Genomic DNA, 24,642 nt, shown 5'->3' on the forward strand with positions numbered 1-24,642 from the left:
GAGTAACGTTGAATGTTCATCCAACCAGAGCAGCAAGGGTTTCCTCCTCCCCGGTAGAGTAACGTTGAATGTTCATCCAACCAGAGCAGCAAGGGTTTCCTCCTCCCCGGTAGAGTAACGTTGAATGTTCATCCAACCAGAGCAGCGAGGGTTTCCTCCCCGGTAGAGTAACGTTGAATGTTCATCTAACCAGAGCAGCGAGGGTTTCCTCCCCAGTAGAGTAACGTTGAATGTTCATCCAACCAGAGCAGCGAGGGTTTCCTCCCCGGTAGAGTAACGTTGAATGTTCAACCAACCAGAGCAGCAAGGGTTTCCTCCCCGGTAGAATAACGTTGAATGTTCATCCAACCAGAGCAGCGAGGGTTTCTTCCCTGGTAGAGTAACGTTGAATGTTCATCCAACCAGAGCAACAAGGGTTTCCTCCCCGGTAGAGTAACGTTGAATGTTCATCCAACCAGAGCAGCGAGGGTTTCCTCCCCGGTAGAGTAACGTTGAATGTTCATCCAACCAGAGCAACAAGGGTTTCCTCCCCGGTAGAGTAACGTTGAATGTTCATCCAACCAGAGCAGCGAGGGTTTCCTCCCCGGTAGAGTAACGTTGAATGTTCATCTAACCAGAGCAGCGAGGGTTTCCTCGTCCCCGGTAGAGTAACGTTGAATGTTCATCCAACCAGAGCAGCAAGGTTTTCCTCCTCCCCGGTAGAGTAACGTTGAATGTTCATCCAACCAGAGCAGCGAGGGTTTCCTCGTCCCCGGTAGAGTAACGTTGAATGTTCATCCAACCAGAGCAGCAAGGTTTTCCTCCTCCCCGGTAGAGTAACGTTGAATGTTCATCCAACCAGAGCAGCGAGGGTTTCCTCCCCGGTAGAGTAACGTTGAATGTTCATCCAACCAGAGCAGCAAGGGTTTCCTCCTCCCCGGTAGAGTAACGTTGAATGTTCATCCAACCAGAGCAGCAAGGTTTTCCTCCTCCCCGGTAGAGTAACGTTGAATGTTCATCCAACCAGAGCAGCGAGGGTTTCCTCCCCGGTAGAGTAACGTTGAATGTTCATCTAACCAGAGCAGCGAGGGTTTCCTCCTCCCCGGTAGAGTAACGTTGAATGTTCATCCAACCAGAGCAGCAAGGTTTTCCTCCTCCCCGGTAGAGTAACGTTGAATGTTCATCCAACCAGAGCAGCGAGGGTTTCCTCCCCGGTAGAGTAACGTTGAATGTTCATCTAACCAGAGCAGCGAGGGTTTCCTCCTCCCCGGTAGAGTAACGTTGAATGTTCATCCAACCAGAGCAGCAAGGGTTTCCTCCCCGGTAGAGTAACGTTGAATGTTCATCCAACCAGAGCAGCAAGGGTTTCCTCCCCGGTAGAGTAACGTTGAATGTTCATCCAACCAGAGCAGCGAGGGTTTCCTCCTCCCCGGTAGAGTAACGTTGAATGTTCATCCAACCAGAGCAGCAAGGGTTTCCTCCCCGGTAGAGTAACGTTGAATGTTCATCCAACCAGAGCAGCAAGGGTTTCCTCCCCGGTAGAGTAACGTTGAATGTTCATCCAACCAGAGCAGCGAGGGTTTTCCTCCTCCCCGGTAGAGTAACGTTGAATGTTCATCCAACCAGAACAACAAGGGTTTCCTCCCCGGTAGAGTAACGTTGAATGTTCATCCAACCAGAACAGAAGAAGAGCCGGGCGCATGATTCTGACATTACAATACTGTAGCTGTTAATAATGTGTGATATAGACTAGAGCATCTTCACTCATCAGTGTCATCGTCTAGGGCCTGACGCACAGTTGAGGTAACGATACAACTTGGATTTTCTCCTAAAATCACTCATTGATATTCACAGGGAGACTTGAGTAAAGGGTCTGTTGACGCTGCTTGAGTAAAGTCTGTTGACGCTGCTTGAATAAAGGGTCTGTTGACACTGCTTGAGTAAAGTGTCTGTTGACGCTGCTTGAGTAAAGTGTCTGTTGACGCTGCTTGACTAAAGGGTCTGTTGACGCTGCTTGAGTAAAGTGTCTGTTGACGCTGCTTGAGTAAAGGGTCTGTTGACACTGCTTGACCAAAGGGTCTGTTGACGCTGCTTGACTAAAGGGTCTGTTGACGCTGCTTGAGTAAAGGGTCTGTTGACACTGCTTGAGTAAAGGGTCTGTCGACACTGCTTGACTAAAGGGTCTGTTGACGCTGCTTGAGTAAAGGGTCTGTTGACACTGCTTGAGTAAAGGGTCTGTCGACACTGCTTGAGTAAAGGGTCTGTTGACACTGCTTGACTAAAGGGTTTGTTGACGCTGCTTGACTAAAGGGTCTGTTGACGCTGCTTGAGTAAAGGGTCTGTTGACACTGCTTGAGTAAAGGGTCTGTTGACACTGCTTGAGTAAAGGGTCTGTTGAAACTGCTTGAATAAAGGGTCTGTTGACACTGCTTGAGTAAAGGGTCTGTTGACGCTGCTTGAGTAAAGGGTCTGTTGACGCTGCTTGAGTAAAGGGTCTGTTGACGCTGCTTGAGTAAAGTGTCTGTTGACGCTGCTTGACTAAAGGGTCTTTTGACGCTGCTTGAGTAAAGTGTCTGTTGACGCTGCTTGAGTAAAGGGTCTGTTGACACTGCTTGACCAAAGGGTCTGTTGACGCTGCTTGACTAAAGGGTCTGTTGACGCTGCTTGAGTAAAGGGTCTGTTGACACTGCTTGAGTAAAGGGTCTGTCGACACTGCTTGAGTAAAGGGTCTGTTGACACTGCTTGAGTAAAGGGTCTGTTGACACTGCTTGACTAAAGGGTCTGTTGACGCTGCTTGACTAAAGGGTCTGTTGACGCTGCTTGAGTAAAGGGTCTGTTGACGCTGCTTGAGTAAAGGGTCTGTTGACACTGCTTGAGTAAAGGGTCTGTTGACACTGCTTGAGTAAAGGGTCTGTTGACACTGCTTGACTAAAGGGTCTGTTGACGCTGCTTGACTAAAAGGTCTGTTGACGCTGCTTGAGTAAAGGGTCTGTTGACACTGCTTGAGTAAAGGGTCTGTTGACACTGCTTGAGTAAAGGGTCTGTTGAAACTGCTTGAATAAAGGGTCTGTTGACACTGCTTGAGTAAAGGGTCTGTTGACGCTGCTTGAGTAAAGGGTCTGTTGACGCTGCTTGAGTAAAGGGTCTGTTGACACTGCTTGAGTAAAGGGTCTGTTGACGCTGCTTGAGTAAAGGGTCTGTTGACGCTGCTTGACTAAAGGGTCTGTTGACGCTGCTTGAGTAAAGGGTCTGTTGACGCTGCTTGACTAAAGGGTCTGTTGACGCTGCTTGAGTAAAGGGTCTGTTGACGCTGCTTGAGTAAAGGGTCTGTTGATCATCACCACCACCACCACCACCACCACCATCATCATCATCATCATCACCACCACCACCATCATCATCATCAATACCACCATCATCACCACCATCATCATCATCATCATCACCACCACCATCATCATCATCAATACCACCATCATCATCACCACCATCATCATCATCAATACCACCATCATCATCACCACCATCATCATCATCATCACCACCACCACCACCACCACCACCACCATCATCATCATCAATACCACCATCATCATCATCATCATCACCATCATCACCACCACCATCATCATCATCATCACCACCACCGTCATCCTCACCATCATCCTCATCATCACCACCACCATCATCATCACCACCACCACCATCATCATCATCATCAGATGTCGTACCTTTGCAGATGGGTGTGATGGCGCTCCAGGTGCCATTGTGGGTACAGGTGCGAGTTGTGTCCCCGCCTGCCTCTATCAGGTAGCCAGGCTGGCACATGAAGGTGACGTTCTGGCCCACGGTGAAGTCCTCTCCAAACCTCAGACCATTAGCAGGAACACCTGGGTCTACACAGCTGATCACTGGTGGGACAATTACAGAGACAGACAGGGAGAGGGATTCACATCAGTGGGATCGTTACAGACTGGTCCCAGATCAGTGGTTGTGTTATAGCCTGGTCCCAGATCAGTGGTTGTGTTATAGTCTGGTCCCAGATCAGTGGTTGTGTTATAGCCTGGTCCCAGATCAGTGGTTGTGTTATAGCCTAGTCCCAGATCAGTGGTTGTGTTATAGTCTGGTCCCAGATCAGTGGTTGTGTTACAGACTGGTCCCAGATCAGAGGTTGTGTTATAGCCTGGTCCCAGATCAAGATGTACTGTAGTTAACTTTTGACCAACATTGTTGGGGCGGCAGGGTAGCCTAGTGGTTAGAGTGTTGGACTATTAACCAAAAGGTTGCAATCCCCGAGCTGACAAGGTACAAATCTGTCGTCCTGCCCCTGAACAAGACAGTTAACCCACTGTTCCTAGGCCGTCATTGAAAATAAGAATTTGTTATTTAACTGACTTGCCTAGTTAAATAAAGGTAGAAAATGGTTGACGTGTCATGAATACATTAAGAGAAGCTGGTTCCACAGTGAACAGATCTGTGACCAATAGCAGCAGCACATCCATAAAACACAGAGTGATAATATAGCTGCTGTAGCAGCACATCCATAAAACACAGACCAGTAAATGTTTAACGGAAGATGAATTAGATAAAGTGCATCAAAAGACATTGAAGTACTGTGACCTAGGCTCAGTAAAGTCTTTGTTAAAGTACATTGTAAAAAAAAACAAAAAAACTTATTTTTACGGTAAGTTACTGTAAAAAAAGATACAGTATGTTACCATAAATTCCAAATAAACTTTTGTTTAGCAGTACATTACTGTATAGTTTATTTGGAATTTACGGTAACATACTGTACCAGTATAGTCTTGCGTTCTAAGAACTCAAACCCTGGGGATAAACCCCCGACTACCTTTGTCGACATGTCATACGACGTAATCACATATCCCACATACAGTAAGATGTCATACAGTATCTCAAATTCTGGTAACTGTTGCCAGTTTGAGGAGTTTGATGTCATATACCGTCAGAGGAGATGATGTCATATACCGTCAGAGGAGATGATGTCATATACCGTCAGAGGAGATGATGTCATATCATATAGTAAGATGTCATATACCGTCAGAGGAGATGATGTCATATACCGTCAGAGGAGATGATGTCATACCGTCAGAGGAGATGATGTCTTATACCGTCAGAGGAGATGATGTCATATACCGTCAGAGGAGATGATGTCATATCATATAGTAAGATGTCATATACCGTCAGAGGAGATGATGTCATATACCGTCAGAGGAGATGATGTCATACCGTCAGAGGAGATGATGTCTTATACCGTCAGAGGAGATGATGTCATATACCGTCAGAGGAGATGATGTCATATACCGTCAGAGGAGATGATGTCATATCATATAGTAAGATGTCATATACCGTCAGAGGAGATGATGTCATATACCGTCAGAGGAGATGATGTCATACCGTCAGAGGAGATGATGTCTTATACCGTCAGAGGAGATGATGTCATATACCGTCAGAGGAGATGATGTCATATACCGTCAGAGGAGACGATGTCATATACCGTCAGAGGAGATGATGTCATATCATATAGTAAGATGTCATACCGTCAGAGGAGATGATGTCATATTCCGTCAGAGGAGATGATGTCATATACCGTCAGAGGAGATGATGTCATATACCGTCAGAGGAGATGATGTCATATACCGTCAGAGGAGATGATGTCATATCATATAGTAAGATGTCATACCGTCAGAGGAGATGATGTCATACCGTCAGAGGAGATGATGTCATACCGTCCGAGGAGATGATGTCATATCATATAGTAAGATGTCATACCGTCAGAGGAGATGATGTCATACCGTCAGAGGAGACAATGTCCTATACCGTCAGAGGAGATGATGTCATATACCGTCAGAGGAGATGATGTCATATACCGTCAGAGGAGATGATGTCATATACCGTCAGAGGAGATGATGTCATATACCGTCAGAGGAGATGATGTCATATCATATAGTAAGATGTCATACCGTCAGAGGAGATGATGTCATACCGTCAGAGGAGATGATGTCATACCGTCAGAGGAGATGATGTCATATCATATAGTAAGATGTCATACCGTCAGAGGAGATGATGTCATACCGTCAGAGGAGACGATGTCCTATACCGTCAGAGGAGATGATGTCATACCGTCAGAGGAGATGATGCCATATACCGTCAGAGGAGATGATGTCATATCATATAGTAAGATGTCATACCGTCAGAGGAGATGATGTCATACCGTCAGAGGAGATGATGTCATAATGGGCTTTCCTCTGACACCGCCTGGTATATTGGTCCTGAATGGCAGGGAGCTCGGCTCCAGTGATGTACTGGGCCGTTCGCACTACCCTCTGTAGCGCCTTGCGGTTAGATGCCAACCAGTTGGGACCAAATATTAAACTTAACATTAACTTATTTATAACAATCTTTAGGGGTGTCAATCATTTTGACCCATAACTTTTAGAGAGTTTTTTTTAAACATTTCTTGTTAAATAAAATCTCTTCCTCCGAGAAATGTTATTAGCATAAAACTATTTAATTTCCACCCCAAAAATATATTGTACAATATAGCTCAGTATTTGAAATATATATTTTAAACAGTCATTATTGCTCATCTTTATCAAGAGTGCCAATAATTTCGTACCCCCACCGTATACGCCGCCTCCGACTCCCGTTGTCGACATGCCATAAGATGTCATATACAATCAGAGGAGATCGCTCTCTGACTACTTTAAGTTGTCGTGTGGCCCTGAAAGACACTTCTATAACCAGGCCTGAATAGAAGATCATGAACGGTCAGGAAACGGCAAATAAAAATGAAGCATTATATCACAACGGAGGCTGTACATCCTTAAAACACGGTTTTAAATTCTACCAACTGTTGATTAAACTTTAAACAAATAACATCTCAAACCAGATCAGAAGTAATTACAATCAGTAACACGAAACCTAGACTCAGTCTTACGTTCAACCTTCGGGCAAGGCTAACGTTAAATCATCTCCGATTCACTCAGCCAGTCAGCCAGTCAGGTCTGCTTCCCAAAATGACACCCTATTTCCTATGTAGTGCACTGCTTTTGACCAGGGCCCATAGGGCTATGGTGGATAAATATATATATATAGGGAATAGGGTTCCATTTGGGACACAGCCATTGTAATGTAGAGAGAGAGCTGTGGGATGCTGAGTTCATCTAGTCAACGATAGAAGTGAGCTTTTCATTGGAGACTCAGTCACTATGCTGTATCTCAGGGTTCCACAACTGGTGGCGGGTGATTCTATTTGGCGGCCTCACGTTTTCTGAGACAAAAAAAAACAAACAAACAATCTGTGGTCGATTTGCAGTCTACTCATTATTTGTAATGATGTTCCGACCCCCTGACGATCCGCTCAATAAAAAAATTCTGAATCGAGAGAGAGAGAGAGAGGAAAGAAACCCTGCTATTCCTGATATAGAGCATTACTTATGGTACCCTGCTATTCCTGATATAGAGCATTACTTATGGTACCCTGCTATTCCTGATATAGAGCATTACTTAGGGTACCCTGCTATTCCTGATATAGAGCATTACTTATGGTACCCTGCTATTCCTGATATAGAGCATTACTTATGGTACCCTGCTATTCCTGATATAGAGCATTACTTATGGTACCCTGCTATTCCTGATATAGAGCATTACTTATGGTACCCTGCTATTCCTGATATAGAGCATTACTTATGATACCCTGCTATTCCTGATATAGAGCATTACTTATGGTACCCTGCTATTCCTGATATAGAGCATTACTTATGGTACCCTGCTATTCCTGATATAGAGCATTACTTATGGGACCCTGCTATTCCTGCTATTACTTATGGTACCCTGCTATTCCTGATATAGAGCATTACTTATGGTACCCTGCTATTCCTGATATAGAGCATTACTTATGGTACCCTGCTATTCCTGCTATTACTTATGGTACCCTGCTATTCCTGATATAGAGCATTACTTATGGTACCCTGCTATTCCTGATATAGAGCATTACTTATGGTACCCTGCTATTCCTGATAAAGAGCATTACTTATGGGACCCTGCTATTCCTGCTACATAGGGAATAGGGTCGTCAACAGTACTGTTCTACATAGGGAATAGGGTCGTCAACAGGACTGTTCTACATAGAGAATAGGGTCGTCAACAGGACTGTTCTACATAGGGAATAGGGTCGTCGACAGCACTGTTCTACATAGGGAATAGGGTCGTCAACAGCACTGTTCTACATAGGGAATAGGGTCGTCAACAGCACTGTTCTACATAGGGAATAGGGTCGTCAACAGGACTGTTCTACATAGGGAATAGGGTCGTCAACAGGACTGTTCTACAGTGGGAATAGGGTCGTCAACAGGACTGTTCTACATAGGGTCGTCAACAGGACTGTTCTACAGTGGGAATAGGCTCGTCAACAGGACTGTTCTACATAGGGAATAGGCTCGTCAACAGGACTGTTCTACATAGGGAATAGGGTCGTCAACAGGACTGTTCTACATAGAGAATAGGGTCGTCAACAGGACTGTTCTACATATGGAATAGGGTCGTCAACAGGACTGTTCTACATAGAGACTAGGGTCGTCAACAGGACTGTTCTACATAGGGAATAGGGTCGTCAACAGGACTGTTCTACATAGAGAATAGGGTCGTCAACAGCACTGTTCCACATAGGGTCGTCAACAGCACTGTTCTACATAGGGAATAGGGTCGTCAACAGGACTGTTCCACATAGGGTCGTCAACAGTACTGTTCCACATAGGGTCGTCAACAACACTGTTCTACATAGGGAATAGGGTCGTCAACAGCACTGTTCTACATAGGGAATAGGGTCGTCAACAGGACTGTTCTACATAGGGAATAAGGTCGTCAACAGCACTGTTCCACATAGGGTCGTCAACAGTACTGTTCCACATAGGGTCGTCAACAGCACTGTTCTACATAGAGAATAGGGTCGTCAACAGGACTGTTCTACATAGAGACTAGTGTCGTCAACAGCACTGTTCTACATAGAGAATAGTTGCATTGCAGATACAGACTTGAACGTTTCTGCCTGTCTGATCACTGTCTCAGAGGGACTAGAGAGGCTCCCTGGAAAGCATCACTTCTCTCTCCAGAGACTCATTTTGGTCCCAAATTGAAACCCTCCTCCCCTTCCTCTTTCTCCACCTCTTCCCTCCTCCTCTTACTCCCTCCTCCACCTCCTCCTTTTCCTCCCTCCTCCTCCTCTTCCTCCACCTCCTCCCTCCTCTTCCTCCCCTTCCTCTCCCTCCTCCTCCTCCCCCTTCTCTTCCTCCACCTCCTCCCTCCTCCCCTTCCTCTTCCTCCTCCCTCCTCCCCCTCCCCTTCCTCCTCCCCCTCATCCCCCTCCTCTCCCTCCACCTCCCCCTCCTCTCCCTCCACCTCCTCCCTCCTCTTCCTCCACCTCCTCCCTCCTCTTCCTCCACCTTCTCCCATCCCCCTCTCCTCCTCCCTCCTCCCCCTCCTCTCCTCCCTCCTCCCCTTCCTCCTCTTCCTCCTCTTCCTCCCTCCTCCTCTTCCTCCCTCCTCTTCTTCCTCCACCTCCTCTCCCTCCACCTCCCTCTCCTCTCCCTCCTCCTCCCCTTCCTCCATCTCCTCCCTCCTCCCTTCTCCTCCTCCTCTTCCTCCCCCTGTTCTATATCTTAACGGTACTTCAATTAGTCAGACACAAGAGTAATGATGCTCTGGGAGAAATGTAATTCTGTTAAAGATGTTATTATAGGGCAAATTGAATATAGATTGACACAACATAATTCAATTACAACATATGGGGCTCGTTAGTGAAGATGAGTTGAGATAAAAGGCAGTCTAACAGATAGTGGCAACAACATCTACAGCTAGCTGCTATTTAGCATTTTATAATACCGTAACATTATACTGTATCTTTGTATTCATTTAGTTTCAGCTCGGGATAACTAACAGACAGTTTTACTTTTCAGACAGTCATTTAGTTTCAGCCCGGGATAACTAACAGACAGTTTTACTTCTCAGACAGTCATTTAGTTTCAGCCCGGGATAACTAACAGACAGTTTTACTTCTCAGACAGTCATTTAGTTTCAGCCCGGGATAACTAACAGACAGTTTTACTTCTCAGACAGTCATTTAGTTTCAGCCCGGGATAACTAACAGACAGTTTTACTTCTCAGACAGTCATTTAGTTTCAGCCCGGGATAACTAACAGACAGTTTTACTTCTCAGACAGTCATTTAGTTTCAGCCCGGGATAACTAATTGACAGTTTTACTTTTCAGACATTTTGTTTGTCATTTCGGATCAGTTAGGAGACGGTACCGGACCAGGTAGCAGTAGTACTTACTGGTGCAGTTAGGAGACGGTGATGGACCAGGTAGCAGTAGTACTTACTGGTGCAGTTAGGAGACGGTGATGGACCAGGTAGCAGTAGTACTTACTGGTGCAGTTAGGAGACGGTACCGGACCAGGTAGCAGTAGTACTTACTGGTGCAGTTAGGAGACGGTGCCGGACCAGGTAGCAGTAGTACTTACTGGTGTAGTTAGGAGACGGTGATGGACCAGGTATCAGTAGTACTTACTGGTGCAGTTAGGAGACGGTACCGGACCAGGTAGCAGTAGTACTTACTGGTGCAGTTAGGAGACGGTGATGGACCAGGTAGCAGTAGTACTTACTGGTGCAGTTAGGAGATGGTACTGGACCAGGTAGCAGTAGTACTTACTGGTGCAGTTAGGAGACGGTACCGGACCAGGTAGCAGTAGTACTTACTGGTGCAGTTAGGAGACGGTGATGGACCAGGTAGCAGTAGTACTTACTGGTGCAGTTAGGAGACGGTACCGGACCAGGTAGCAGTAGTACTTACTGGTGCAGTTAGGAGACGGTGATGGACCAGGTAGCAGTAGTACTTACTGGTGCAGTTAGGAGACGGTGATGGACCAGGTAGCAGTAGTACTTACTGGTGCAGTTAGGAGACGGTGATGGACCAGGTAGCAGTAGTACTTACTGGTGTAGTTAGGAGACGGTGATGGACCAGGTAGCAGTAGTACTTACTGGTGCAGTTAGGAGACGGTGATGGACCAGGTAGCAGTAGTACTTACTGGTGCAGTTAGGAGACGGTGATGGACCAGGTAGCAGTAGTACTTACTGGTGCAGTTAGGAGACGGTACCGGACCAGGTAGCAGTAGTACTTACTGGTGCAGTTAGGAGACGGTACCGGACCAGGTAGCAGTAGTACTTACTGGTGCAGTTAGGAGACGGTGATGGACCAGGTAGCAGTAGTACTTACTGGTGCAGTTAGGAGACGGTGCCGGACCAGGTAGCAGTAGTACTTACTGGTGCAGTTAGGAGACGGTGATGGACCAGGTAGCAGTAGTACTTACTGGTGCAGTTAGGAGACGGTACCGGACCAGGTAGCAGTAGTACTTACTGGTGCAGTTAGGAGACGGTGCCGGACCAGGTAGCAGTAGTACTTACTGGTGCAGTTAGGAGACGGTGCCGGACCAGGTAGCAGTAGTACTTACTGGTGCAGTTAGGAGACGGTACCGGACCAGGTAGCAGTAGTACTTACTGGTGCAGTTAGGAGACGGTGATGGACCAGGTAGCAGTAGTACTTACTGGTGCAGTTAGGAGACGGTACCGGACCAGGTAGCAGTAGTACTTACTGGTGCAGTTAGGAGACGGTACTGGACCAGGTAGCAGTAGTACTTACTGGTGCAGTTAGGAGACGGTACCGGACCAGGTAGCAGTAGTACTTACTGGTGCAGTTAGGAGACGGTGCCGGACCAGGTAGCAGTAGTACTTACTGGTGCAGTTAGGAGACGGTACTGGACCAGGTAGCAGTAGTACTTACTGGTGCAGTTAGGAGACGGTGATGGACCAGGTAGCAGTAGTACTTACTGGTGCAGTTAGGAGACGGTACCGGACCAGGTAGCAGTAGTACTTACTGGTGCAGTTAGGAGACGGTACCGGACCAGGTAGCAGTAGTACTTACTGGTGCAGTTAGGAGACGGTACCGGACCAGGTAGCAGTAGTACTTACTGGTGCAGTTAGGAGACGGTACCAGACCAGGTAGCAGTAGTACTTACTGGTGCAGTTAGGAGACGGTGCCGGACCAGGTAGCAGTAGTACTTACTGGTGCAGTTAGGAGACGGTACCGGACCAGGTAGCAGTAGTACTTACTGGTGCAGTTAGGAGACGGTACCGGACCAGGTAGCAGTAGTACTTACTGGTGCAGTTAGGAGACGGTGCTGGACCAGGTAGCAGTAGTACTTACTGGTGCAGTTAGGAGACGGTGATGGACCAGGTAGCAGTAGTACTTACTGGTGCAGTTAGGAGACGGTGCCGGACCAGGTAGCAGTAGTACTTACTGGTGCAGTTAGGAGACGGTACTGGACCAGGTAGCAGTAGTACTTACCGGTGCAGTTAGGAGACGGTGATGGACCAGGTAGCAGTAGTACTTACTGGTGCAGTTAGGAGACGGTACCGGACCAGGTAGCAGTAGTACTTACTGGTGCAGTTAGGAGACGGTGATGGACCAGGTAGCAGTAGTACTTACTGGTGCAGTTAGGAGACGGTGATGGACCAGGTAGCAGTAGTACTTACTGGTGTAGTTAGGAGACGGTGATGGACCAGGTAGCAGTAGTACTCACTGGTGCAGTTAGGAGACGGTGATGGACCAGGTAGCAGTAGTACTTACTGGTGCAGTTAGGAGACGGTACTGGACCAGGTAGCAGTAGTACTTACTGGTGCAGTTAGGAGACGGTACCGGACCAGGTAGCAGTAGTACTTACTGGTGCAGTTAGGAGACGGTGCTGGACCAGGTAGCAGTAGTACTTACTGGTGCAGTTAGGAGACGGTGATGGACCAGGTAGCAGTAGTACTTACTGGTGTAGTTAGGAGACGGTACCGGACCAGGTAGCAGTAGTACTTACTGGTGCAGTTAGGAGACGGTGATGGACCAGGTAGCAGTAGTACTTACTGGTGCAGTTAGGAGACGGTGATGGACCAGGTAGCAGTAGTACTTACTGGTGCAGTTAGGAGACGGTACCGGACCAGGTAGCAGTAGTACTTACTGGTGCAGTTAGGAGACGGTGATGGACCAGGTAGCAGTAGTACTTACTGGTGCAGTTAGGAGACGGTGATGGACCAGGTAGCAGTAGTACTTACTGGTGCAGTTAGGAGACGGTACCGGACAGGGTAGCAGTAGTACTTACTGGTGCAGTTAGGAGACGGTACCGGACCAGGTAGCAGTAGTACTTACTGGTGCAGTTGGGAGACGGTACTGGACCAGGTAGCAGTAGTACTTACTGGTGCAGTTAGGAGACGGTGCCGGACCAGGTAGCAGTAGTACTTACTGGTGTAGTTAGGAGACGGTACCGGACCAGGTAGCAGTAGTACTTACTGGTGCAGTTAGGAGACGGTACTGGACCAGGTAGCAGTAGTACTTACTGGTGTAGTTAGGAGACGGTGATGGACCAGGTAGCAGTAGTACTTACTGGTGCAGTTAGGAGACGGTACCGGACCAGGTAGCAGTAGTACTTACTGGTGCAGTTAGGAGACGGTACCGGACCAGGTAGCAGTAGTACTTACTGGTGCAGTTAGGAGACGGTACTGGACCAGGTAGCAGTAGTACTTACTGGTGCAGTTAGGAGACGGTGATGGACCAGGTAGCAGTAGTACTTACTGGTGCAGTTAGGAGACGGTGCCGGACCAGGTAGCAGTAGTACTTACTGGTGCAGTTAGGAGACGGTGATGGACCAGGTAGCAGTAGTACTTACTGGTGCAGTTAGGAGACGGTACCGGACCAGGTAGCAGTAGTACTTACTGGTGCAGTTAGGAGACGGTGCCGGACCAGGTAGCAGTAGTACTTACTGGTGCAGTTAGGAGACGGTGATGGACCAGGTAGCAGTAGTACTTACTGGTGCAGTTAGGAGACGGTGATGGACCAGGTAGCAGTAGTACTTACTGGTGTAGTTAGGAGACGGTACCGGACCAGGTAGCAGTAGTACTTACTGGTGCAGTTAGGAGACGGTGATGGACCAGGTAGCAGTAGTACTTACTGGTGCAGTTAGGAGACGGTGCCGGACCAGGTAGCAGTAGTACTTACTGGTGCAGTTAGGAGACGGTGATGGACCAGGTAGCAGTAGTACTTACTGGTGCAGTTAGGAGACGGTACCGGACCAGGTAGCAGTAGTACTTACTGGTGCAGTTAGGAGACGGTGCCGGACCAGGTAGCAGTAGTACTTACTGGTGCAGTTAGGAGACGGTGATGGACCAGGTAGCAGTAGTACTTACTGGTGCAGTTAGGAGACGGTGATGGACCAGGTAGCAGTAGTACTTACTGGTGTAGTTAGGAGACGGTACCGGACCAGGTAGCAGTAGTACTTACTGGTGCAGTTAGGAGACGGTGATGGACCAGGTAGCAGTAGTACTTACTGGTGCAGTTAGGAGACGGTACCGGACCAGGTAGCAGTAGTACTTACTGGTGCAGTTAGGAGACGGTGCCGGACCAGGTAGCAGTAGTACTTACTGGTGCAGTTAGGAGACGGTGATGGACCAGGTAGCAGTAGTACTTACTGGTGCAGTTAGGAGACGGTGATGGACCAGGTAGCAGTAGTACTTACTGGTGCAGTTAGGAGACGGTGATGGACCAGGTAGCAGTAGTACTTACTGGTGCAGTTAGGAGACGATACCGGACCAGGTAGCAGTAGTACTTACTGGTGCAGTTAGGAGACGGTGCCGGACCAGGTAGCAGTAGTACTTACTGGTGCAGTTAGGAGACGATACCGGACCAGGTAGCAGTAGTACTTACTGGTGCAGTTAGGAGACGGTACCGGACCAGGTAGCAGTAGTACTTACTGGTGCAGTTAGGAGACGGTGCCGGACCAGGTAGCAGTAGTACTTACTGGTGCAGTTAGGAGACGGTGATGGACCAGGTAGCAGTAGTACTTACTGGTGCAGTTAGGAGACGGTGCTGGACCAGGTAGCAGTAGTACTTACTGGTGCAGTTAGGAGACGGTGATGGACCAGGTAGCAGTAGTACTTACTGGTGCAGTTAGGAGACGGTACCGGACCAGGTAGCAGTAGTACTTACTGGTGCAGTTAGGAGACGGTGCCGGACCAGGTAGCAGTAGTACTTACTGGTGCAGTTAGGAGACGGTGATGGACCAGGTAGCAGTAGTACTTACTGGTGCAGTTAGGAGACGGTGCTGGACCAGGTAGCAGTAGTACTTACTGGTGCAGTTAGGAGACGGTGATGGACCAGGTAGCAGTAGTACTTACTGGTGTAGTTAGGAGACGGTACCGGACCAGGTAGCAGTAGTACTTACTGGTGCAGTTAGGAGACGGTGATGGACCAGGTAGCAGTAGTACTTACTGGTGCAGTTAGGAGACGGTACCGGACCAGGTAGCAGTAGTACTTACTGGTGCAGTTAGGAGACGGTGCCGGACCAGGTAGCAGTAGTACTTACTGGTGCAGTTAGGAGACGGTGATGGACCAGGTAGCAGTAGTACTTACTGGTGCAGTTAGGAGACGGTGATGGACCAGGTAGCAGTAGTACTTACTGGTGCAGTTAGGAGACGGTGATGGACCAGGTAGCAGTAGTACTTACTGGTGCAGTTAGGAGACGATACCGGACCAGGTAGCAGTAGTACTTACTGGTGCAGTTAGGAGACGGTGCCGGACCAGGTAGCAGTAGTACTTACTGGTGCAGTTAGGAGACGATACCGGACCAGGTAGCAGTAGTACTTACTGGTGCAGTTAGGAGACGATACCGGACCAGGTAGCAGTAGTACTTACTGGTGCAGTTAGGAGACGGTACCGGACTAGGTAGCAGTAGTACTTACTGGTGCAGTTGGGAGCAGTGCCGGACCAGGTGCCGTTGGCCAGGCAGTGTCTGCTGGGCGTGCCTGAGAGGAGGTATCCATCCATACAGGAGTAGACTACAGTGTGGGTGAAGGTCGTACCGTCGACCCGGAAAATACTGCCGTGAGCAGGGGTCCCCGGGTTACCACAGTGCACCGCTGGAGAGGAGGAGAGACATAGAGGGAGGGAGGGAGGGAGAGAGAGAGAGAACGAGAGACAGAGAGAGAGAGAGAGAGAGCGAGAGAGAGAGAGAACGAGAGAACGAGAGAACGAGAGAGAGAACGAGAGACAGAGAGAGAGAGAACGAGACAGAGAGAGAGAGAGAGAGAGAGAGAAAGAGAGACAGACAGAGAGAGAGAGACAGAGATAGAGAGACAGAGAGAGAGAACGAGAGACAGAGAGAGAGAACGAGACACAGAGAGCGAGAGAGAACGAGAGACAGAGACAGAGAGACAGAGAGAGAGAGAGAGAGAGAGAGAGAGAGAGAGAGAGAGAGAGAGAGAGACAGAGAGAGAGAGACAGAGAGAGAGAACGAGAGACAGAGAGAACGAGACACAGAGAGTGAGAGAGAACGAGAGACAGAGACAGAGACAGAGACAGAGAGAGAGAGAGAGAGAGAGAGAGAGAGAGCGAGAGAGAGAACGAGAGACAGAGTTAAGGGGGGTCAAGAACACTAATTGCTAAACACTGATTTAATGTCTTTCTAAAACATAAAATGTGACTCATCCAATGCAGATGATTATTAATGTCATGTTTGGTAGCAGGACACTAAGAGAGGAATCTGTTCTGTTTCCCGGTGTTTCTCTCCACCCAGCACTTCATTATATTTCATTACCAAAACCATTTGCCTTCTCAAATCACTTAATTGTCTGGAAAATTGTCAAATGATTTCCGAGGCAGGCGTCTAGGCTGTAGGGTGAAGCTGGTCGGCAGGAAGGAGAGGTTTCCCCACTCCATCACTTCCTGACATGCCGAGGCCTCTGAAAAGGGGTTCAACGTGCTCTGAATGTGTTCCCTGTTATATGAGTAGTGCACTACATTTGACCAGAGCCCTATCGACCCTATCAGAATATGGTGCAAATTGGGATGCACCTTATTCAGCCCTTTCAGTGCTATGGACCCCGGTCGAAAGAAGTTCCCTTATATTGGGGAAAGTGTTCAGTTTTGGAAACGGACAATATGTTCAATCTGTGGTAAACAACCCCCCCCCCCCCCCACTGTTTCAGCAGATGACAAAGCACCGGGGACGATACGTTCACATTGCTCCGGGTTAAACACCAGTCAAGCTCTTAGCTCAAACAGCTGCAGCAGAAACAGAGTTCAGTCATGGAGAGGATCAAGCCTGTCAGGGATAGAGGATAGAACTAACCGTCTATATAAATCAGTTCAGTTACAGGACACGTCAAGGCTAGAGTGGATGAGCGGGGAGTTCCTGTCGTATTTAAAAATTTAAAAAAAGGGCATTTATGTCTCAACTGCCACCCTATTCTATCCTTTTGACACGACGTAGTTCAAAGGTCATTTAAATAGACAACAAGGCTCCATTTGAGACACGGAACCCGTGGTCGTTCCGTCTGTCAGGCTGAGAGAGTTTATAACCGCCGGGGAGAAAGGGGAGGCTGTCGAGAGATTCTCGGCCATTTCCGGTCGAACCCCCGAGGTAATTTATGCACTGCAGCGGAGAAGTGGCCTGCGATTCAATATTTAAAATGTCATTAATCACGTCAGAAGTAGAAGTTGCCTTGAGGCTGAAAAATAAAAGGGCTTTATAAGGATTCTGGAAGAGAAGAAATATTGGTCGGTTGGCTTTGAGCACTGACTTTTTCTAAGGACAATGTGCGGAACACAGAGCTAATTGCATTTTCATTGTGTGTGTGCTCCTGTTGTGTGTGTGTGTGTGCTCCTGTTGTGTGTGTGTGTGTGTGCTCCTGTTGTGTGTGTGTGTGTGCTCCTGTTGTGTGTGTGTGTGTGCTCCTGTTGTGTGCTCCTGTTGTGTGTGTGTGTGCTCCTGTTGTGTGTGTGTGTGTGCTCCTGTTGTGTGTGTGTGTGTGCTCCTGTATGCTCCTGTGTGCTCCTGTATGCTCCTGTGTACTCCTGTGTGCTCCTGTGTGCTCCTGTTGTGTGTGTGCTCCTGTGTGCTCCTGTGTGCTCCTGTGTGCTCCTGTTGTGTGTGTGCTCCTGTGTGCTCCTGTATGCTCCTGTATGCTCCTGTATGCTCCTGTATGCTCCTGTATGCTCCTGTGTGCTCCTGTGTGCTCCTGTGTGCTCCTGTGTGCTCCTGTTGTGTGTGTGCTCCTGTGTGCTCCTGTGTGCTCCTGTTGTGTGTGTGCTCCTGTATGCTCCTGTATGCTCCTGTATGCTCCTGTGTGCTCCTGTGTGCTCCTGTTGTGTGTGTGCTCCTGTATGCTCCTGTGTGCTCCTGTATGCTCCTGTGTGCTCCTGTATGCTCCTGTGTGCTCCTGTGTGCCTCTGTGTCCTCCTGTGTTTTCCTGTGTGCTCCTTTGTGCTACTGTTGTGTCTGTGTGTGCTCCTGTGTGCTCCTGTTGTGTGTGTGTGTGCTCCTGTGTGCTCCTGTGTGCTCCTGTGTGCTCCTGTTGTGTGTGTGTGTGCTCCTGTTGTGTGTGTGTTTGTGCTCCTGTGTGTACTCCTGCGTGTGCTCCTGTGTGTGCTCCTGTGTGTGCTCCTGTGTGTGCTCCTGTTGTGTGTGTGTGTGTGCTCCTGTGTACTCCTGTGTGTACTCCTGTGCCTACTGTAAACTGTTACATGCATTCAACCTCCATGCTCTCTACAACATGTAGTATTCACATCCCTGTCCGCGGTCCACCATCAAGCCTCACGTTTGCAGAAGGGCTGTCTCCCAGACCAGGTTCCGTTGGGGAAGCAGATCCTCTCAGCTGAGCCGTACAGCGTGTGGCCCACAGCGCAGGTGAAGCGGACTTTACTACGCAGGTGGAAGTTACTGGCCTCTCTGCTGGCGTGGACGGGTGTACCGGGGTCCCCACAGCTGCCTACAGAGTCTCCTACACAGGACAGAGACACAATTAACTTGACCGCTCAGTCTGCATTCCAAATGGAACCCTATTCCCTATATAGTGCACTACATTAGACCATGGGCCTATTCCCTATATAGTGCACTACTTTAGACCATGGCCCTATTCCCTATATAGTGCACTACTTTAGACCAGGGCCCTATTCCCTATATAGTGCACTACTTTAGACCAGAGCCCTATTCCCTATATAGTGCACTACTTTAGACCAGGGCCCTATTCCCTACATAGCGCGGATAGTGCGGATCCTGATAGAACGTAGTGCCCTAATGTAGTGCACTATATAGGGAATAGGGTTCCATTTGGGGCACAGTCTCAGTGTAAAGTGCTGTTGGAAGAGGCATTACAAAACGATGCAACATTGAACCTTTGCCTTGGAGCCAGTAACCTCAGTAACCTCATTCCAGCTGACATGATGTCATTGAACCTTTGCCTTGGAGCCAGTAACCTCAGTAACCTCATTCCAGCTGACATGATGTCAATGAACCTTTGCCTTGGAGCCAGTAACCTCAGTAACCTCATTCCAGCTGACATGATGTCAATGAACCTTTGCCTTGGAGCCAGTAACCTCAGTAACCTCATTCCAGCTGACATGATGTCATTGAACCTTTGCCTTGGAGCCAGTAACCTCAGTAACCTCATTCCAGCTGACATGATGTCATTGAACCTTTGCCTTGGAGCCAGTAACCTCAGTAACCTCATTCCAGCTGACATGATGTCAATGAACCTTTGCCTTGGAGCCAGTAACCTCAGTAACCTCATTCCAGCTGACATGATGTCATTGAACCTTTGCCTTGGAGCCAGTAACCTCAGTAACCTCATTCCAGCTGACATGATGTCATTGAACCTTTGCCTTGGAGCCAGTAACCTCAGTAACCTCATTCCAGCTGACATGATGTCATTGAACCTTTGCCTTGGAGCCAGTAACCTCAGTAACCTCATTCCAGCTGACATGATGTCAATGAACCTTTGCCTTGGAGCCAGTAACCTCAGTAACCTCATTCCAGCTGACATGATGTCATTGAACCTTTGCCTTGGAGCCAGTAACCTCAGTAACCTCATTCCAGCTGACATGATGTCAATGAACCTTTGCCTTGGAGCCAGTAACCTCAGTAACCTCATTCCAGCTGACATGATGTCAATGAACCTTTGCCTTGGAGCCAGTAACCTCAGTAACCTCATTCCAGCTGACATGATGTCATTGAACCTTTGCCTTGGAGCCAGTAACCTCAGTAACCTCATTCCAGCTGACATGATGTCAATGAACCTTTGCCTTGGAGCCAGTAACCTCAGTAACCTCATTCCAGCTGACATGATGTCATTGAACCTTTGCCTTGGAGCCAGTAACCTCAGTAACCTCATTCCAGCTGACATGATGTCAATGAACCTTTGCCTTGGAGCCAGTAACCTCAGTAACCTCATTCCAGCTGACATGATGTCATTGAACCTTTGCCTTGGAGCCAGTAACCTCAGTAACCTCATTCCAGCTGACATGATGTCAATGAACCTTTGCCTTGGAGCCAGTAACCTCAGTAACCTCATTCCAGCTGACATGATGTCAATGAACCTTTGCCTTGGAGCCAGTAACCTCAGTAACCTCATTCCAGCTGACATGATGTCATTGAACCTTTGCCTTGGAGCCAGTAACCTCAGTAACCTCATTCCAGCTGACATGATGTCAATGAACCTTTGCCTTGGAGCCAGTAACCTCAGTAACCTCATTCCAGCTGACATGATGTCATTGAACCTTTGCCTTGGAGCCAGTAACCTCAGTAACCTCATTCCAGCTGACATGATGTCATTGAACCTTTGCCTTGGAGCCAGTAACCTCAGTAACCTCATTCCAGCTGACATGATGTCATTGAACCTTTGCCTTGGAGCCAGTAACCTCAGTAACCTCATTCCAGCTGACATGATGTCAATGAACCTTTGCCTTGGAGCCAGTAACCTCAGTAACCTCATTCCAGCTGACATGATGTCATTGAACCTTTGCCTTGGAGCCAGTAACCTCAGTAACCTCATTCCAGCTGACATGATGTCAATGAACCTTTGCCTTGGAGCCAGTAACCTCAGTAACCTCATTCCAGCTGACATGATGTCAATGAACCTTTGCCTTGGAGCCAGTAACCTCAGTAACCTCATTCCAGCTGACATGATGTCATTGAACCTTTGCCTTGGAGCCAGTAACCTCAGTAACCTCATTCCAGCTGACATGATGTCATTGAACCTTTGCCTTGGAGCCAGTAACCTCAGTAACCTCATTCCAGCTGACATGATGTCAATGAACCTTTGCCTTGGAGCCAGTAACCTCAGTAACCTCATTCCAGCTGACATGATGTCAATGAACCTTTGCCTTGGAGCCAGTAACCTCAGTAACCTCATTCCAGCTGACATGATGTCATTGAACCTTTGCCTTGGAGCCAGTAACCTCAGTAACCTCATTCCAGCTGACATGATGTCATTGAACCTTTGCCTTGGAGCCAGTAACCTCAGTAACCTCATTCCAGCTGACATGATGTCAATGAACCTTTGCCTTGGAGCCAGTAACCTCAGTAACCTCATTCCAGCTGACATGATGTCATTGAACCTTTGCCTTGGAGCCAGTAACCTCAGTAACCTCATTCCAGCTGACATGATGTCAATGAACCTTTGCCTTGGAGCCAGTAACCTCAGTAACCTCATTCCAGCTGACATGATGTCAATGAACCTTTGCCTTGGAGCCAGTAACCTCAGTAACCTCATTCCAGCTGACATGATGTCATTGAACCTTTGCCTTGGAGCCAGTAACCTCAGTAACCTCATTCCAGCTGACATGATGTCAATGAACCTTTGCCTTGGAGCCAGTAACCTCAGTAACCTCATTCCAGCTGACATGATGTCATTGAACCTTTGCCTTGGAGCCAGTAACCTCAGTAACCTCATTCCAGCTGACATGATGTCATTGAACCTTTGCCTTGGAGCCAGTAACCTCAGTAACCTCATTCCAGCTGACATGATGTCATTGAACCTTTGCCTTGGAGCCAGTAACCTCAGTAACCTCATTCCAGCTGACATGATGTCAATGAACCTTTGCCTTGGAGCCAGTAACCTCAGTAACCTCATTCCAGCTGACATGATGTCATTGAACCTTTGCCTTGGAGCCAGTAACCTCAGTAACCTCATTCCAGCTGACATGATGTCAATGAACCTTTGCCTTGGAGCCAGTAACCTCAGTAACCTCATTCCAGCTGACATGATGTCAATGAACCTTTGCCTTGGAGCCAGTAACCTCAGTAACCTCATTCCAGCTGACATGATGTCATTGAACCTTTGCCTTGGAGCCAGTAACCTCAGTAACCTCATTCCAGCTGACATGATGTCAATGAACCTTTGCCTTGGAGCCAGTAACCTCAGTAACCTCATTCCAGCTGACATGATGTCATTGAACCTTTGCCTTGGAGCCAGTAACCTCAGTAACCTCATTCCAGCTGACATGATGTCAATGAACCTTTGCCTTGGAGCCAGTAACCTCAGTAACCTCATTCCAGCTGACATGATGTCATTGAACCTTTGCCTTGGAGCCAGTAACCTCAGTAACCTCATTCCAGCTGACATGATGTCAATGAACCTTTGCCTTGGAGCCAGTAACCTCAGTAACCTCATTCCAGCTGACATGATGTCATTGAACCTTTGCCTTGGAGCCAGTAACCTCAGTAACCTCATTCCAGCTGACATGATGTCATTGTAAATAAGAATTTGTTCTTAACTGACTTGCCTGGTTAAATAAAGGTTCATAAAATACATAGGAACCCAGCTCATTCCAGCTGACATGACAGACATGAGAACCCAGCCAGGTGTAGATAACAGACAGGTGTAGATAACAGCCAGGTGTAGATAACAGACATGAGAACCCAGACAGGTGTAGATAACAGACAGGTGTAGATAACAGACATGAGAACCCAGACAGGTGTAGATAACAGACATGAGAACCCAGCCAGGTGTAGATAACAGACAGGTGTAGATAACAGACAGGTGTAGATAACAGACAGGTCTAGATAACAGACATGAGAACCCAGACAGGTGTAGATAACAGCCAGGTGTAGATAACAGACATGAGAACCCAGCCAGGTGTAGATAACAGACAGGTGTAGATAACAGACAGGTGTAGATAACAGACATGAGAACCCAGACAGGTGTAGATAACAGACATGAGAACCCAGCCAGGTGTAGATAACAGACAGGTGTAGATAACAGACAGGTGTAGATAACAGACATGAGAACCCAGCCAGGTGTAGATAACAGACAGGTGTAGATAACAGACAGGTGTAGATAACAGACATGAGAACCCAGCCAGGTGTAGATAACAGCCAGGTGTAGATAACAGACATGAGAACCCAGACAGGTGTAGATAACAGACAGGTGTAGATAACAGACAGGTGTAGATAACAGACATGAGAACCCAGCCAGGTGTAGATAACAGACAGGTGTAGATAACAGACAGGTGTAGATAACAGACATGAGAACCCAGCCAGGTGTAGATAACAGACAGGTGTAGATAACAGACAGGTGTAGATAACCGACATGAGAACCCAGCCAGGTGTAGATAACAGACAGGTGTAGATAACAGACATGAGAACCCAGACAGGTGTAGATAACAGACATGAGAACCCAGCCAGGTGTAGATAACAGACAGGTGTAGATAACAGACAGGTGTAGATAACAGACAGGTGTAGATAACAGACATGAGAACCCAGCCAGGTGTAGATAACAGACAGGTGTAGATAACAGACAGGTGTAGATAACAGACATGAGAACCCAGCCAGGTGTAGATAACAGACAGGTGTAGATAACAGACATGAGAACCCAGCCAGGTGTAGATAACAGACAGGTGTAGATAACAGACATGAGAACCCAGCCAGGTGTAGATAACAGACATGAGAACACAGACAGGTGTAGATAACAGACATGAGAACCCAGCCAGGTGTAGATAACAGACAGGTGTAGATAACAGACAGGTGTAGATAACAGACATGAGAACCCAGACAGGTGTAGATAACAGACATGAGAACACAGACAGGTGTAGATAACAGACATGAGAACCCAGCCAGGTGTAGATAACAGACAGGTGTAGATAACAGACAGGTGTAGATAACAGACAGGTGTAGATAACAGACAAGTGTAGATAACAGACAGGTGTAGATAACAGACAGGTGTAGATAACAGACATGAGAACCCAGCCAAGTGTAGATAACAGACAGGTGTAGATAACCGACAGGTGTAGTTAACAGACAGGTGTAGATAACAGACAGGTGTAGATAACAGGCAGGTGTAGATAACAGACATGTGTAGATAACAGACAGGTGTAGATAACAGACAGGTGTAGATAACAGACAGGTGTAGTTAACAGACAGGTGTAGATAACAGACAGGTGTAGATAACAGACAGGTGTAGATAACAGACAGGTGTAGATAACAGACAGGTGTAGATAACAGACAGGTGTAGATAACAGACAGGTGTAGTTAACAGACAGGTGTAGATAACAGACAGGTGTAGATAACAGACAGGTGTAGATAACAGACAGGTGTAGATAACAGACAGGTGTAGATAACAGACAGGTGTAGTTAACAGACAGGTGTAGTTAACAGACAGGTGTAGATAACAGACAGGTGTAGATAACAGACAGGTGTAGATAACAGACAGGTGTAGATAACAGACAGGTGTAGATAACAGACAGGTGTAGATAACAGACAGGTGTAGTTAACAGACAG

The 24,642-nt window shown here is 47.7% G+C and overlaps 1 protein-coding gene across 1 annotated transcript in view; it reads right to left on the reverse strand.

The window, feature by feature from the left end:
- The window catches only part of LOC129856014 (CUB and sushi domain-containing protein 3-like), a 749,171-nt gene that overhangs the window by 66,279 nt on the left and 658,250 nt on the right, over positions 1–24,642 (reverse strand). Inside the window, exons 83-85 of the mRNA XM_055924143.1 lie at positions 18,686–18,868; positions 15,830–16,006; positions 3,711–3,890 (exon numbers count right to left, since the gene is read on the reverse strand). Coding sequence (XP_055780118.1) covers positions 3,711–3,890; positions 15,830–16,006; positions 18,686–18,868 — 540 coding nt within the window. The remainder of the gene's footprint in view (positions 1–3,710; positions 3,891–15,829; positions 16,007–18,685; positions 18,869–24,642) is intronic.

This window comes from Salvelinus fontinalis, chromosome 5 (assembly GCF_029448725.1).
Source record: "Salvelinus fontinalis isolate EN_2023a chromosome 5, ASM2944872v1, whole genome shotgun sequence".
NCBI lineage: Eukaryota > Metazoa > Chordata > Actinopteri > Salmoniformes > Salmonidae > Salvelinus > Salvelinus fontinalis.